The sequence below is a fragment of the Mauremys reevesii genome, unplaced genomic scaffold, assembly GCF_016161935.1.
Source record: "Mauremys reevesii isolate NIE-2019 unplaced genomic scaffold, ASM1616193v1 Contig8, whole genome shotgun sequence".
In the NCBI taxonomy this organism is placed as follows: Eukaryota; Metazoa; Chordata; order Testudines; family Geoemydidae; genus Mauremys; species Mauremys reevesii.
The window spans coordinates 391,437-408,097 of record NW_024100895.1 but is presented as its reverse complement, the minus strand read 5'-3'; the positions used below and the strand labels follow the sequence as shown (position 1 = coordinate 408,097).

The 16,661-nt window shown below is 58.3% G+C and overlaps 1 protein-coding gene across 1 annotated transcript; it reads right to left on the bottom strand.

The window, feature by feature from the left end:
- Positions 1–1,108: 1,108 nt before the first annotated feature.
- Positions 1,109–10,605, bottom strand: LOC120394806 (class I histocompatibility antigen, F10 alpha chain-like). Its single transcript, XM_039518954.1, has 6 exons — positions 10,473–10,605; positions 6,882–7,142; positions 5,538–5,813; positions 4,266–4,541; positions 3,684–3,800; positions 1,109–1,149 (listed from the first exon to the last, which is right to left on the bottom strand). Exons 1-6 carry the CDS (start codon positions 10,603–10,605, stop codon positions 1,109–1,111), a joined length of 1,104 nt encoding a protein of 367 aa, XP_039374888.1.
- Positions 10,606–16,661: the final 6,056 nt, after the last annotated feature.

The window sequence follows — 16,661 nt, the reverse complement described above, 5'->3', positions numbered from 1 at the left end:
GTTTGACCCACATAATCCAGGCGAAAGCCCCAAGCTGAACTCAGAGCACAGAGACGCGTCCTCCTGCCAGTCACAAGCTGGGGTTCAGTTTGCCAGGCCGGCCCATCTGCCCCACAGGGGGGAATGGGATCCCATAATCCCCCACTTGCCCCAGCCTCTGCCTGATCGTCTGACTCTGCCGGCTCCTGCGACTGGAAAAGGGGAACTGCCCCGTGACCGGCACTGGCAGAGACGGGAGGCAGGATTGTGTCAGACCCTTGGGAGGGCAGCTGAGGTAAAGCCCTGGCTGGAGAAAGTCCGAGTGATCAGTGACTTGGAATGAACAAGCTGCAGGAGAGACGCAAACCCTGCAATACAACAGCCTAACACCCAACACCACAGGAGAAAACTGCTGTAACAGCCACGCCAGAATCTCCCCCAGAGCAGAAGGCAGTCAGTGGCTGGATAGGGTCACCCCTAGCTCCGGGGTCCCATGCTCCCGGTGTCTGTTTCTGATGAAGAGCTGGAGGTAGAATCTTCTCCTACCTTTGCTATGTGGAGAGACAAGAAAATCATTCAAAGGTGACTTCCACTTGCAGGGATCCCAGTTAGGGAGATGGAAATTCAGCTCTGGGGTTCCCCCTGCCGTGCTGCCTGTGGATCCCAAACTGCGCTCTGCACAGAAGCCCCCGGTCCTGACTCCTGACAGTAGGACAATGGACAGGCCTCCGGAGAGAGTGTAACAACCCCACGCACTGTCTCCCCGAGCCCCAGGTACTGGCCTGCACTCCCATCCCCAGAGTCACGCTAAGGGGCACCCAGGGCATGCTGGGATGCTGGCTGAGCTCTGCTCTCGGGGTGACCCGTGGATGCTGTTCCAGCCCTTTGGGGTTCCCTGGGTTTGGGTGCAGGCAGCGCATCTGTGACAGAATCCCGGGGAACCGGGGAAGGGCGACGGCTGGGGACGGCCTCGCAGATTCCCACAGGCCGAGGAATTGTCAGGCCCAGAGTAACCAGCGATCGGGGCCCATCTCCAGTCACTGCTGGGCTCCCTTCTCCCCTGACGGGAACCCCCCCCACCGCCACGCATGCATAATGCACTGGGGCATCTGGGCCCCGTACTCAGGATTTACTCACTGGCTGCTGGAGCGTAGCCAGGTTTCATGGGGCCTGAAACACAAGCAGAGAATGAGGGTCAGTGCAGGGGAGCAGGCTGTCACGGAGTGTAGGGGAGTCAGGCCCTGCACCCCCGGGCTCCCTGCGATTCACCAGGACTCTCAGCCAGCCAGTAAAGCAGAAGGTTTATTTAGACGACAGGAACACAGTTTGTCCGGGAGTTTGGGGCACTGGGACTGCAGGTGGCCCCTCTGGCCACAGTGATAGCAGCGCATGTCCCGTTGGTCCCCTCAAACCGGTCGGTTGTCCCTGGCGTTGGCCGTTCCCTTTGGGAGGGGGCTCTCCCGATTCCCCTTTTGGGTGGTCTCAGGATGACTCTCTCTGTGCGTCGCGACAGGCCTGTTCCTTTGGGGCTCCTCCCTGCCACCCCCCAACCGGCTCTTCACAAAGTCATCGGCCAGCCGCCCTGCATGTCGTGGGTTCTCCGGCTTTTGGTCCCTTAACCACAGCCTCAGGTCGGATGGGCACCGCTCATACAGCTGCTCCAGTACCAGCAGTTTAACCAGGTCCCCCGGCGTCTGGGCCCCATCTGCCCACTTGCTGGCGTACCCCTCCATGCGGACGGCCAGCTGCAGATAGGAGACCTCAGGGGTTTTATCCTGACTCCGGAACCTCTCCCGGTACATCTCAGGGGTCAGCCCCAACTCGCGCAGCAGGGCCTGCTTGAATAGTTCGTAGTTCCCTTTCTCCTCCTCTCCCAGCTGGCCGTACAATGCCACGGCTTTGGGGTCCAGTAAGGGGGTGAGAACCCAGAGCCTGTCCGCAGGATCCACCTGGTGCAGCTTGCAGGCCGTCTCAAAGGCGTCTAGGAAGTCACCCATGTCCTCCCCCTCCTTGCGCGGGGCCAGGATGGACTTATCAAAGCTCCGCGCAGTCCTGGGCCCCCCGTCACTCACCGCCGCCCGGGGCCTGCTGCCCCCCAGCCTCGCCAGGTCCAGCTCATGTTGACGCTGTCGCTCTTTCTCCGCCCGTTCCTGCTCCCTCTGTCGCGCCTCATGTTCCCTCTGTCTCTCCTTCTCCTTCCGGTCATGCTCCCTCTGTTCCTTACGATCCTCCAGCTCTCTCCGTTTTATCTCTCTCTCCCAGTCCAGCCGCTGGCGCTCCACGGAGGCCGAGCGTCGCCGGGACGATTCCCTGCTGGGGGGGGAGCTTCGCCGGGAGGATCCCCTGCTGGCCGGGGGGGTCACGGAGCCCTCGGTGCTCGTTGGGCTCCTCCTCCCCCTCCCCCTTGGCATAGGAATGGGGGGTCTCAGGACGCCCTCAGCAGCCGGCTGACCACTCCCAGCTGGGACAGACACTGGTGCCTGCGCTGCATCTGCCCGGCTGCTTCCCTCAGAGACAGGGACCGGTTCATTCCTGCGACCTCTCTCCTCCAGCCGGGCAATCAGCTGGGCCTTGGTGAGTTTCCCATGGCGCAGCCCCCCCTGCTTGCACAGCTCCACCAGCTCACACTTGCGCTTCTTGGCATACATCTTCCTGCTGTCCGCTCGCAGGCCGGGGTGCTCGCCGCTCCCCACGGGTTCCAGGGGGACCCCTAGTGTGCCAGTCCTTGAGGTCACCACCTCTCTGCCAGGGTCGAGCTGCAGACTCCTCCGCCCCTGGGACCGCTCGCTGTGATCCACCGGGGGACCCTGTTACTGCAAAGTCCTGCTCTCTGGTCACACTCTCCCAGGGGTGAATCGCCCCTTCGTTTTACTGCTCCCCAGTCACTTACTGCAGGAAGCACCGTCCACGGGGTGCAGTAGATCCCACCGCTGCCACCAGTTGTCACGGAGTGTAGGGGAGTCAGAGCCCTGCACCCCCGGGCTCCCTGCGATTCACCAGGACTCTCAGCCAGCCAGTAAAGCAGAAGGTTTATTTAGGCGACGGGAACACAGTCCAACACAGGTCTTGAAGGCACAGATAACAGGATACCCCCTGCTAGGTCCATCTTGGGGGTCCCAGGAGCCCCCCCAGCCCCCATTGGGGATCAGAGCCTTCTTCCTGCTTCCCTTCTTTTCCTCTCCAGCCCCAGTCTGCCCAGCCCCTCCTCCCGGGCCAGGCGGTCACCTGACCCCTTTGCCTCCAACACGTGCACCTTTGCAGAAGAGGCCCAGGCCATCAGTTGCTAGGCGACAGAGTGTCAGGTATTTGGGTGTACCAGCCCTTTGCTCTGCAGCAATCACACACCCTGATCCACCACCTAGATATTGAGAACTGCACCGGGGCACTGTAAGAACTGTCCCACTTCGTCACACAGGGAAACCCCAACCCCCCATACGCAGACTCAGAGCTCCCTGTGACCCCATATGCATCTTGCCCAGGCCAGCCCCACCCCAGTGCCCCCACAGCAGGCACACGGCACCCAGCCAACGACAGAGCCCACTCTGCCCCCAGGAGGGCCGGGTTACAGTGATCAGTCCTGCCCCATGGCCCTGCCCCACCTCTCCTTGGGGGGCAGTGGGAGGAGTCATTCCCCCGAGGGCTGGCTGGGCTGCCCCACTCCCCAGACCTCCCCACATCCCGGCTCCGCGGGGACCGGCTCTCACCTGCTGATTTTCTCCTCCACAGGATGACGCCGGCCCCTACGGCTCCAGCCAGAACCAGCACGGCCAGGACGATGGCGGCCAGGACCCAGGGGGGCAGGGGGCCCTTCTTCCCAGGGGCTGTGGGGTGGAGAAGGGCCCAGGTCACCGAGGGGAGCAGCCGCTGGGGCATCCTCCTGGGGCAGCCACAGGCCTTTGCCTTGAACGTCTCCCCGAGGGCGTCTGCAGAGACCTGGCCCCAGGGGAGGGGAAAGGCTGAGCCGGGAGGGGGACGGGGATGGGGCCAGAGGGCGGGTGCTCTGCCGGGCACTGGCAGACACACACGCCACACAGCAGCCAGGCCCTTCCCTCGTAACGACATCAGCCTGTGGAACTCACTGTCACTGGATGCCACCACGGCCAGAAAATCAGATTCTCTGAGGGATCAGCCATTTCTGTGGGTCACACGAATACCCAGAGCTAGATGAGTTCACACTAACGATGGGCAGGGATATTGACCTTCCTGTGGCCCAGCCTCACCCCATCTGTGTAATTCCCATGGGGCCGTGCCCCCAACCCCTGGGTCCTGCCATTCACCCCTCTTACCCCAGACGAGCGTGGGCTCCCCCAGGCTGCTGTGCTCCACCCGGCAGGCGTAGCGGTGCCCGTCCTGCTGCAGGGAGATCTCTAGGGACGACTGCGTGTAGTAGGTGCCGTCGGCGTTGGGCAGGATCCCGCTGGAGTCCGTCTCCGCCAGGATGACTTCTCCATCCTGCACCCAGGAGACGTGGATGGGACGTGGGTAAAAACCCCGGGCGCGGCAGGAGAGGGTGGCAAAGCCGTCAGGGTTGTCTCTGCGGGAAACCGAGAGCACGGGGGGCACTGGAGAGAGACACAACATGTGAGCCACAGGCCAGAAGTGGAACCATGTGTGAGACCTGGTCAGCACCCATTTACACTGATTTGTAAATGGAGCTAGTTAATCTGGTATAAATCCCCTGTGCAGACTCACTCAAACTGCGCACACTGGTGGTAGCTGACCTGGGTAGTTACCAGCACAGGCCTGGTCTCCTTTGCTGCGCGCGATCCCGCGCTATAACACGGCTACGTCCCAGCAGGTTGTCACTGGGCCACCCAAACACACATGTGAGATTTAGGGGCTAAGGGCCAGATTTCCAAACGCCCCTCGGTGCCTCACCCCAGTGATTTCATGGGGAGCCAAGAGCCTCCGTTCAGAAATCCCGGCTGGCCCCATCTGCATCTTCTGGCTCTTAAATCCCTTTGTAACATGGCCCCGAGTCCCTGTCCTTGTCCATGTCTCTGCCCTCGACTGCGGAGGTGCCAGTGCTGGGCACAAAACCTCAAAACAAGTTTTTCTTTGTATAGAGACAACATGCATCCCCCCCTCTCCCGCCCCACCTCTTTCACACTCACAAACATACCAAAATTAATCAACCCACAGCCCAGAGCTGGAATGTTTCAGCCTGAAAAGAGAAGCCTGAGGGAGGGAGCTGAAAGCCAGTGGGAAATGACCCACAGAATGGAGACACCCAGGCAGCCAGAACCAGCTAGTAACCCATCTATGCTAACAACCCATAGCTCTTATGATAGGTCGATCTCAAAATGCTTTACAAAGAAGGTTGGTGTCATTGTCCCCATTGTACAGATGGGAAAACTGAGGCACAGGAGGGTGGTGACTGGCCCATGGTCATCTAGCAGGCCAGTGACAACGCTGGGAATTGAACCCAACTGTCCTGAGTTGCAGCCTAGTGTACTGTCTGCTAAGCCACACTGCCACTTCTGGACATGCCCCACTCCCACTGGAGTCATGGTGTTCCATCACCCACTCCCCATGATAGTTCCCCACTGCTCACTCACCCTGCTGCTCCACCACCGCCCTCCCGGCCTGTAACAGGCGCTGCAGGAGGTCCAGGCACTCGTGCTGCAGGTGCCACTGGACATACTGAGTGCGGGTCTTCCCCATCTCCCAGCGCTGCTTCTGGGCGAAGGCCAGCTGCACGGCTGCGACCCACGTCCCCGTCTGGGTATCAAAGCTGATAAAGTCCCTCCCATCATAGGCGAACTGATAAATTGGGGCCACACGGATGTGGTTGCTCAGAACACAGGCCTTGTGAAGCTGCTCGGTGTGAATCCCTGTGAGGGAGGGAGAAAGTTCAGACCATGCACTGAGAGCTCAGAAATGTGTCTGTGGGGGGGTGGGATTTGTGACGAAGTGGGGGATTTTCTTGTTTTCTGTGTTTCCCAGTGGGTTGCATGCAGGGGGGTGGGACTCAGTGTCCCCGGGTGTTACTGGTGTAACGAGGGGAGGGGAGAGGGAGTTTGTTGGGACACAGGACGGGAGAGGGACTCGGGACCCCGGCCGAGAGCCTGTAGGATGGAGACCCCAGCGACCGGTGACCTGGTGACCCGGAGACCCAGCTCAGGAGTCACAGCCGGTTCTGGCCAGTGGGGACAATGGGCTGCGGGGAGAGGACCCCGGTGACTTGACCAGCCAGAAGGGCCAGAGGGGGGGTTGAGAGGAGAGGAGACCCAGGCCTTCCTGTTTACGACCCTGTTTCCCTGGAGAGAAGCCAATGGACAGAGGCGGGGTTGGGGCCGGGGTATCGGAGGCCCAGCTGGGAAGCAGGGGGGCTCTGGGCTGGAGAGGGGGAGCAGGCAGAGCCCCCCTGGCTGCAGGGGGACTGGGATGTGCTGGGCTGAGGGAGGTCAGGCCTGAGGCCTGGAGAGTTTCCTGTGCTGGGTTCAACCCTCAATAAACCTCCTGTGTTACGCTGGGGGAGAGTCACTCTGGGCTAGAGAACAGGGCATGGGGGGGGGATTGTCCCCTTCGGGGGTTAGGAGGCCCTGGGGGGCCCAGAGCGAGGGGACTCCCTGAGGGGCCCACAGCAGAGACAGTCGTGCTGAGGCTCGGAGAGGTGCGGCTCCAGGAGGTGGAGGGGCCTGACCCCGAGAGAGAGTGCCCCCCCGGGAAGGGCTGTCGCACTGAAAGGGGCCCCCCCCACGGACCGCACGGGGCCATGCGTGGGCACTGTCTGTGACAGGGTCAGAGAGGGGCCTGGCCGGACAGTGACACCAGGGCACTGAGAGCTGGGAAATGTTTTGGGTAGCACCCGGCACAGCGAGGCCCCGATCCCCAGGGGGAGTGATTCTGAGCAAGCAGCTCTCGCGTGTCCATGAATAACAACAACTCTCAGCACTCACCACCCGTCTGGTTGTGCAGCTGCATCCAACTCCTGATATCTCCTTTGAAGGTCTCTTCAAGCCTCCGGAACTCCTGGGTCTTTTCCTGGAGAAACTCAGCGCCCAGGGTCTGTGCCACCCACTCGTGGGTGGCTCTGACCTCTCGCGTGTCACTGCTGTAGTTCGCGAACTGAACATCATCCAGCCGGGCGATCATGATGAAGTGATGGGTCCCGTCTTCGTTGATGACGGCTGTGACTAGCACGGACAGGCTGTGGTGCCCTAAAGCAACAGGAGCGAGGTTGAGTTTATCAGCAGCTTCCTCCCTTGCTCAGAGGATGAGATGGTCACCCAGTGGGGTCCAGCAGAGACCTCCCACCCCCAGCCACGTCCCCCTGCCCTCAGCCCCATCCTGGGCGAGGGACGAGCTGGGATCTGTCAGTAACTCACACCGCGCAGAGCTGATGGGGAAGCAGGAAGGATGATCTCTCAGCCTGCGCCTCTGAAAGCCGGCAGCTTGCTTGGGGGAAGGGGTGTAAGCCCAAAAGCCTAATGCAGCAGACATTGGTCAGAGGATAGCTCCTGTGTTTGCATGTGTGTGGTCTGCATGTGTGTGCCGGGGGTGTATGCATGTGGGGGGTGTAAGACACTTTGTTTTCAGTTTTAACTGACTTTTTACTGAATAATTCCCAGGTTTGACAGAAGCCGTTATTTGGTGTTGACTGATTTTTCACGCCAATTTTGGCTCACTCAGGCACAGGGAAATACTGATTGTGGTAAGAAAATCCAACCCGTGACAGCCGGTCCATGTGTTTGTGTGAATAATAAATGAGTCTAAAGTGTTAGCATGAGGCTGCTTGCTAAGGTAAGGCAATGGAGAGGAAGTGTCACACACACACACACACACACACACACACTGCAGTTGCTGAAATAAACCACATTAAACTGCTTTCACTTTCAATACTCAGACTTTTCCCTCTTTGTTGCTTTTTTTCTGCCCTCCCGTCCCCCAGTATTAACCCAGAGACTGCCCCAGAAAACGGGACAGTTAATATCTAGTGCTGGTTTTCACCCACTTTTTACAAGTTTTGTAATTAGCGCTGATAAATTCCCAGGAAAATGTAAACAAAATAAAATCTGAAAACAAAGGACCTGGGGCGTGTGGGTATATGTGGGAGAGCAGAGGCGACACATTTGAGGAGGCACAGGATCACATGTCCCCCAGATTTCTGCCAGGGTTTATATGCCCGGCCCTGAACCCCACTGCATAGCCTTTAAATTGTGCCCCCCCCCCAATCAACAGTTACATGCCATGGCTGGTGGGGTTCACACACCCCTCCTAGGAACTAAACTGCTTGACTGGCCCCCTGAGAACTCCCCACCCTGCAGGGAAAGCGGCCCCCAAGTTTCCCTGACTAGGGTGTCTGCCACGCAGCATGGCCTGCGGCGGTGAGATGGCTGGTGCAGACAGGCTGCAGGAGAGGGCAGGACTCTCCTTTGCTCCTCGAAACTATGTTGCTTCTTTTGTTTCCACCTTACCTGAGCCCCCCAGCTGGGCTACTGCACAGCGGTGCTGGTGCCAGGGTACCAGATTTAGAAGAACTCACCCCCTTCTCATTGGTGACATGGAGTTTGGCTGAGGTTAGGTGACCCACTGCTGTATTTACCACGACACCACTGTCCGAGAGGGTCACTGGGCCGGTCCCCCTCTGCTCCCGTAGTGCGGGCCGGCCCCTCTCCCTGTGTCAGTCACCCTGGTTTGACCTCACCCCTAGGGGTGGGGAGGGGTGGTTCTTGGGCTGGCGTGTTGGGGATTTCTGGCAGAGCCTGTGACGAAGTGGGACTGTTCTTAATGTTTCCTCTGAATACCATAGGTGTGCCTCAGTTTCCCCTTTGCATTTCTTAAGTCTCTAGGTGGTGGGATCAGGGGGTGAGATTGTTGCAGAGCAAAGGGCCAGTGCACATAAATGGCCGACACTCTGTCTCCTGGTAACTAATGGCCGAGGCCTTCCCTCCTACAAGGAGATAGCTAAAGGTGTTGGAGATAAAGAGGTCAGGTGACCTCCTGGCCCGGGAAAGAGACAAAACCCAGAGAGGAGGGGCTGGAGGAGGTTTCAGTCTGGGGCTGGCTGGGGACGGGGAGTGAGGGCAGACGTGGGGGTCTGGCTCACTGCCCCCCAGAATGGACCCGGCCGAGGGGTCCCGTTCTCTGTACCTACAAGCTCTGTTTTAGACCCTGTTCCTGTCATCGAATAAACCTCTGTGTCCCTGGCTGGCTGAGAGTCACATCTGACTGCGCAGTGGGGGGGGCAGGACCCTGTGGCCCCCCAGGACCCCGCCTGGGCAGACTCGCTGGGGGAAGCGCACGGAGGGCAGAGGATGCTGAATGCTCCCAGGAGAGACCCAGGAGGTGAAGCCGTGGGAGCTTCTTGCCCTGCAGACAGGCTGCTCCGAGGGAGAGGAGGCTCCCCAGAGTCCTGCCTGGCTCGGTGGGGAGCAGCTCCAGGGCATTGCCCGGGGACTCTGTGACAGAACCCCCAAAGCAGGATGGGGGGACGCGGCTCAGGCCCATGGAGGAGACGGAGCCGAGGGGCTGGAGGGTCGTAGATTTCAAGGCCAGAAGGGACATTCACTATCTGGACAAGGGCTGCGCCTAAGAGCCTCCATCGTGGCCAGGACCCGGCTGCGCGGGTGCTGCACAAATGCAGAACAACCCAAGGAGCTCGCGCCCCCTCTGTGCTCCTGTACGGCCGCCCCATGGGGTGCCCCCCCCCGTGCCCAGCTGGTAACCAGCCGTGGTAGTGCCGGGGCCAGCAAGCATCTTTGTGACCCCACCCGGGTTTTTGTCATAGTTCCACCCCTGCAGCTTTGTGCTCTGGGCAGCGGCTGCCCCCCCTCGCCCCGCCCTGGTTACAGCCCTTCAAGCCCTGGGTGTAAACTGCTCCAGTCACCCCCATCATTCATGGAATGTGTCGCCCCTCCTTCCTCCCGCCCTGGTTACAGCCGTTCAAGCCCTGGGTGTAAACTGCTCCAGTCACCTGCCCCCGTCCATCATTCATGGAATGTGTCAACCCCCCCACCCACCTCCGCGTTACTGGTAATCGGCATTAACCCGTCTATGGGTGCTGCTGCTGGCGGGGGCGCTGCCTTCAGAGCTGGGCAGCAGGAGAGTGGCGGCTGCTGGCCGGGGTGGGGCGGGAGGACTAGTGATCTAATCCCTCTCCGCCCCGCAATCCCCGCTCTGTTTATCCTGCGCCGCTATCACGGCAGCGGGTCCTGCGGGACCCCGGGATCCCACTTTGCTCACGCCCCCAAGAACCTCTTGTGCCCCCCAGTTTGCACCCCCCACGCGTGCCAGAGGGGGCTGCCCGGCCTGTTCCGGTGACACCCCCAGCTGGGGTCCCCCAGCCCCCCCGTACTCACCGCCCGCCGCGGCTGGAGCCAGGAGCGCCCCGCAGAGCGCCAGGAGCAGCCCCCAGGCCATGGGGCCGGGCGGGGGGGGCAACAGGCGCCGCTATGAGACAAAGCCCCGAATATCCGGACGTGGGGTCACCCCGCACGCGGGAGGCTCGGCCCAGCGGGGACAGGGGAGCCGGGCAGCCTGGCACACACCTGCTGTGTCCCTCGCACTAACTCGCACGAGCGCTGTCACCAGCGCTGTCCCGGCACTTTCACTTTCACGTTCTGCAGAGTCACTGCTGCCCGGGCCCGTCCAATCAGGACGCAGCCCGAGGCTGCTCGTCATCGGTATCCGGGCAGACTGGCCTGGGCCCGGGGGTGCGAAGGGCTGAGGGGGGCGGGGGCTGCAGGGCCTGGCGGAGCCCGGGGGGCTGGGCCCGCTCTGGGGCAGGGCTGCGGGTACCACGGGGCAGGGGCACAAAGGGGCCAGGAGCGACTCCCGGCTGGGAAGGAGAAGGAGGTTTCGGACCCTCCGAGGGGCGAGGCTGGAGCAGCCCCCATAGGAGCTGGGGGGGCACGAACCATCCCTCCGTTGCCCGAGCGACTGGGCCGCGGGACTGGCTGGCGGGCGATGGGGGTGGTGGGTCCAGGCTCTGGGGCTCGTGTCCCGGTTACAGCTCATGCTCCCAACGCTCATGCTTCAGGGCCTCAGCCAGCCACGGGCAGGGGTCAGGAAGGGATCCCCCCTGCAACACAATAATGTGTTGTGGGGTTTGTTTGTGTTTTATCTCCTCCCTCTGCAGTGGCAGGCCCGGCCCTGACTGGAGATGGGACGGGGGGGGGGGTCAGGCGCTGAGGGGGCACCCAGCATTATCTCATCCGCGCTGTAATTAAAAAAATAAAATCATTAAAAAACACAGTGCCCCTCTGGAGCAACACAAGGAGTGAGGTGAACAAAGAACCAATGTTAAAAGCACTGAGCCTTAAGACGCTCTGTGTAATCAAACTGTCACTTTAATACGGGTACATAAAACCTCTGTAGGCACAAAATAACCCGTTACACCTTATGTAAAAATTAATATGGCTAAAATAATGTTATAAAAGTTAAACTATGGAAGGAAGGTGCATTTTCCCAGGACATGTGCAGTGTATATTTGAGAGGGGGTAAAAGAAATGCAAACACAACAGCTACTTAATTAAAATCCTATTAGGGCTCCAGAAGGAGCTGCACTAGGCTGGGTTTTCTTTTTCAGATCTCGCTGTGTTTTAAAAGCAGGAGTTGAAAGTGAAAAGGGATCAGAACTCGGGTGGAAGTTGATTGTGGCCCTTTTAAGACAGAGTCTCTGAGCTGCTGATGGCTTTGGATCCAAAAGCGTCTGTGTCAATGCAAATTACCTGATAAAAAACAAAACAAAACTGCCCATAAATGGCAGCACAAAGGAGCCGCACATAAAGGACAGACCTGGTCAGCAAACAAACTACCTGAAACCAAAAGGCTCAAATTCTGACCCTCCACAAAAAGGTAAAGCTAAAAAGATCCAGTAGAAGTTTTGTTAAATCCACTATTAGCACAAATAAAAATTGGTATAAATTAAACTCAGCAAAATGTGTCTAAATTGGAACCTAAATGTTCATCCAACTCCCTTCCTATTATAACCGCCTAAATAAAAACACATCAACACCCCAATGGCCGAGCAAAACAAACTGTAGTAAACACCATATTAAAAAATGGTTTTAAAACAAAAATGATAAATACTATAAACCTAAAGGTAAATAAAAATAAGTGAAGTTCCTTGTCACAACTGCAAAATAGTCTCATTCACAAGCAGGCAGATACTACTATAAACTGGGTACAAATCAGTCTAAAAACCTAAAAGCAACATAAAATATGTGGTGGCAGCTCAACACCACCTGTATAAACCACAAATAAAGTTAAAAAATAAAACGGCCTTAGCCACAGGCTGTACTGAGCTGCAAATTCTTAGTTTAGCATCACCGGAACACGAAATGGTTTGGGTGATATCTGGGAATGTTCAGGTATTAACGCATCATTTAAAATGACAAAAAAGGTCCTTGTTCAATACCTACAAACATAAACGAATGCAATATGTTCCCAGCATGATTAAGACTAATTTGTTATTAGGTAAAATTATTGTTAAAATTGCTCACCCACAGTATAAAAACAAAACTATTAAAATTGAGCCCACTCCCAAAATTGACCATCTTTTTGGCTACCCCAGGTTATGGGCCAGTGGGCTGGAAAAGAGGAGAAATTATTGGACACCCGAGGGTGTACGGAGTGGAGCCCTCAGAAATGGGTGTGCTTGTCCCTACCCAAAACCATGGAGCAAGAATACAAATTAAAAAATGCAACGCGTGTTTTGTACAACGGACAATGTGTACGTGTTGCATCCTGGGATAATGCCAGTATCAGCCGCCCCCCAGTGGGTGAATGTAGATGCAATGCCAATGTGTTATATACTAGCAATCACACGTACTATTTACCAAAAATTTTAAAAAGCACAGAGCATTGTAACCGCTACTCCGGTTAATTTCTCTGTTACTCTTGGCCTGGATTGGCACAATCTAACTAATCACTTATTGTCAAAACCCAAGGTGACTCCGTTTTTACAACAAACACCAAAAAATATAAAAAAGCCTCATTCAAACATGATGTGCAAATGGAGACGTGCTAAAAATTGCTAGGTTTAAAACACGACAGCCTATCACGGGTACGACCTTTTTACAGGCTGGTCCCCGACCTCTAAGAGCAGATTGCCTGTTAGGTTTCACCCATTACTAGTTGTGTTAATAGAGTCCTGTGTTTGCTTGCTAGGAATATGTCGTATGTGGTGTTGGACAAAAGGAACGTTTGTTAAATTACAACCACAAGCTCAAATGGCCTCTCAGTATATTGCTAGGAAACAGTTGTATAAAATATGACCCACTCGAGAATTGTTCTTGAGGGATCAAAATGGGGACATGTAGTCTTAGGATTTTATGTTTGTATAATTTACAATAAAAAATCATAATGCAGCATGTATTAAATGTATTGGTGTAGGATTTAACCATATCCTGCCAGCCACCCTTTTTGAATAGCAGAGAGGAATGGGCTGAATGGGCCATTGGTAGAAACGCATCAGCCAGAATCTGTGTCTGGGCTGATTGTTTTTCTCTTGCGTTGCAACTTGATGTTCCTGTTCAAAATGCTCTGTGTAAATTAATTCTATGTTGTGGGTAAATAAAATATGTGTATTAAAAAATAAGCGTAAAGGCCATCACCAAACCACACGTTCTAAACAAACCCCAAACAAACGCAAAGGCACCAAAAAATTACAACACACCGCTATTAAAATGTCAAAAAAAAAAAGCAAATTCACAACTCTAAAAATAAAACAGGCACCTATCACTGGGGACAAACAGCTATAATCAAAGCCAGCCTGGGGTAACTCCCGATAAAAACTTAATAACAAAATAAAAAAATTAAAAAAAAACATTTAAGAAAACAAGCACTCGTCAAAGGAGAGTTACTTACAGCACCACGGTGCAGAACTCGTTGGAAAATCATTGTATAACCAGGGGGCCTTGCCATGAAACGTTGGGTTCGTCCTGCCAAGACTTCCCCGGAGCATCGTCTCTCGACCGACGGGACCCAGCTCCTCCCTACCCACAATCAGCCCAGCTGGGCACTAGATTGGTCCGGCCTCTGGCCTGGTCACTGTAACTTCGACTGGCAGGACAGTACGTGTGCGCGCTGCCTCCAGCCCGGAGCTGCCAGCTGAGCTGCAGGGTCTCTCACAAATCCACCCCGCCTCGTTGTGAGCTGCCCCCGCACAGCTGAGCCAATGCACCAGCAGCTCTTTGGGGGTTTTTGCAGAAACCAGACCAGGCCCTGCCCCAGACACATCCCGGGGGGCCTAGGGAGCGATGTCCAGAGGCCGGGGAGACAGACAGAGCAGGGTCCCACCTAACACAACACTCAGCACTCGTGTGATTGGTCAGCCACAGCCCCCGGCCTGTCGCCTGCTTGGAGGTTTTCTCGTAGTGCAGCAAATCCCGGGTCTTTTCCTGGCAAGACGCCCGGCCCCAGCCCCTGCCATCCAGGCCCCAGTGGGCAGGTTCTCGGAGCTGGCGGGAAAAGGCCACTAACTGTCCACGGCAGGGGGAAGCGCAGGTGTAATGAGGGTGTTATCAGTGGCAGGTGTCATGCCAGAAACTGCTCAAGTGAGGGCAGGGAGAAGGGCAGTGGCTTCAGCAGAGGTTACTGAGCATGCTCAGCACACCCTGCGCAGCACATTCCCACAGGGAGCAGTTTCCCACACTACCCTGGCAGGTCCCAGGAGGTCCCCCAACCCCCGGGTCACTCCCTGCCCCCCCCAGCCGATTGCACCCAGGCTGGTTGCTAGCCGGGGCCACTGCTGGCCAGGCCGGGTGCCCTGGCTGGAACCCGAGCTGCTGGAGTCAGGGTGCAGCCACTGCTGGGGGGGCAGAAGGGATCGGCTCAGGGAGAGGAGGGATGGGGGGATTCAGGGCTGGGCTCCCCCAGTGCAATACCCCAGCCCCACACTGCTCTGCTCTGGGGAACCCCAACACCCCCCATGGCACACAGGACGTGTCTCCCTGGGGTGCAGGGCTCTGGCTCAGCATGGGGGGGGGTCCCTCAGATTCCAGGGAAGGATGGGGGCTCACAGGGGGCTGGGGTGGAAGGAGAGTCATTCAGGCTCAGGGACCCCCCCATGCCAGGCTGCCCCTTGCATCTCCCCCACACCCTGTCACTCACCCCAGGCACCTCCTGCCCCCTGCAGCCCTGTGCCCCCTGCGCTGTGGCTGAGCCTTGGCGGGGGTGGGGGGTATTGGAGAACGCAGGGAACTGACGTGAGCTGCCAGCAGAGCAGAGATGCTGCCCCCATCACCCACTATGTGCCAGCAGGTAATGGGGGCAGCTGGGGGGCTCAGGGCAGGGGGCAGCTGGAGGGCCACCAGGACCCAGCATGTACCCAGGGCTCTGAACCAGGCCATAGACCCCAACCCCGTGCCCGGGGTGAAATTCGCCCATGGCAGGTGCAGGGTTAAACACCCAGGAGATCGGCGCCCTCACCCGCCCAGCTCCTGTGACCGGGCACCACGGGAGTGGAGATCGCTGCTGGGCCGGAGGGCTGAGAGCAATTTGTAACCGGGGTGAGAGGGGTCAGGATGGGGCCCGCGTGCCTGCGAGGCAGCCAGCTCCGCCAGGGCCAGGGGCCATCGCAGGCAGATCCCAAGGGGTCCAGCCAGCCCAGTATTCCCCCGCCCTCATCAGCCCCATCCCGCCTGCATCAGACCCACAGACCCATCCAGACCAGCAGACACCCCTGCCCCCAGCTCTGGGGGAGGGGAGTGGGGGCTGGTGGGTTAGTGAAGGGGGGCTGGGAGCCAGGACTCCTGGGTTCTCTCCCAGTCTGGGAGGGGAGTGGGGGCTGGTGGGTTAGAGCAGGAGGGGCTGGGAGTCAGCTCTGGGAGGGGAGTGGGGTGCAGGGGGTTAGCTCTGGGGCAGCAGGGATGGAGGGGGCAGGGAGCCCTGGTGGGTAGCTAAGCCCCTTGGTCAGAACTCCTGCAGCCTCCTCCTTCCCCACGGGGGGGGGGGGGCAGCACTGGGGCAGGGGTAACTACGTATTTCCCACACTGCTTCCGGGCGTTAACTGCAGCTTTACCGTGACTCCCAGAGCCCCGTGGGCTGGGACAGCAGAGCAGAGACCTGCTGTAATGACCGAGGCTGCTCAGTGCCCGAGCCCCCCGAGCCCTGGGGTGCCAGCAGCGCCCGCAGCACCACAACCAGCCCCGGGGGTCCCAGTAACACTCAGAGACGTGGCTCGGGGGAGGGGTATTTACTGGGGCCGGCGGCAAAGGGGGGAGGGCAGATCCCCCCAGCCCAGAGGCAGCTGCAGCTCCAGGGGACCGATAGCGGCTCCGGTTTGGGGCCCTGGGGTGGCCCAGTGGAGACTCCGGGCCCGTCAGCTGCGTGCCGGGGGCGGCCACTCCAGTCCAGCCAATCGGTGTCTGTGGGTTTCTGGGCCCGGCTCGGGGAGTCTCTCTCCTGGGGCCCCCGGCTCCGGGTCTCTGCTGCTCCCTGAGTTCCCTGCAGACCTGCCCCGGCCAGGACGCCCGGTGCACTCGCAGCCTGTTCCCCGCCCGGCTCTGCCACCGTCCCTGGGCTTTGCTCCAGCTGCCCCGCGGCTCCCGGCTGCTGTGTCTGGGGAGGAGCCGTGCACACGGTGCCACGCATGGGGTCTCTGCTGCGGGTGACTCCTGGCAGTCAGGGGCTGGGGGTTCAGAGAGTCACAGATCCCAATGCCAAAGGGATCACTGTGATCAGCGGGTCTGATCCCCTGCAGGGCAGGGGCCGGAGACCTGCCCCCATAGTCC

Excerpts from the sequence above, each read along its gene's own strand:
- LOC120394806 (XM_039518954.1), bottom strand. The coding sequence starts at position 10,605 with ATGACGAGCAGCCTCGGGCTGCGTCCTGATTGGACGGGCCCGGGCAGC. Across the intron at positions 3,801-4,265 it reads GGAGCCCACGCTCGTCTGGG|CCCCTGGGAAGAAGGGCCCC; the intron begins GTAAGAGGGGTG and ends TCCACCCCACAG. Across the intron at positions 1,150-3,683 it reads GTGGAGGAGAAAATCAGCAG|GCCCCATGAAACCTGGCTAC; the intron begins GTGAGAGCCGGT and ends CTTGTGTTTCAG.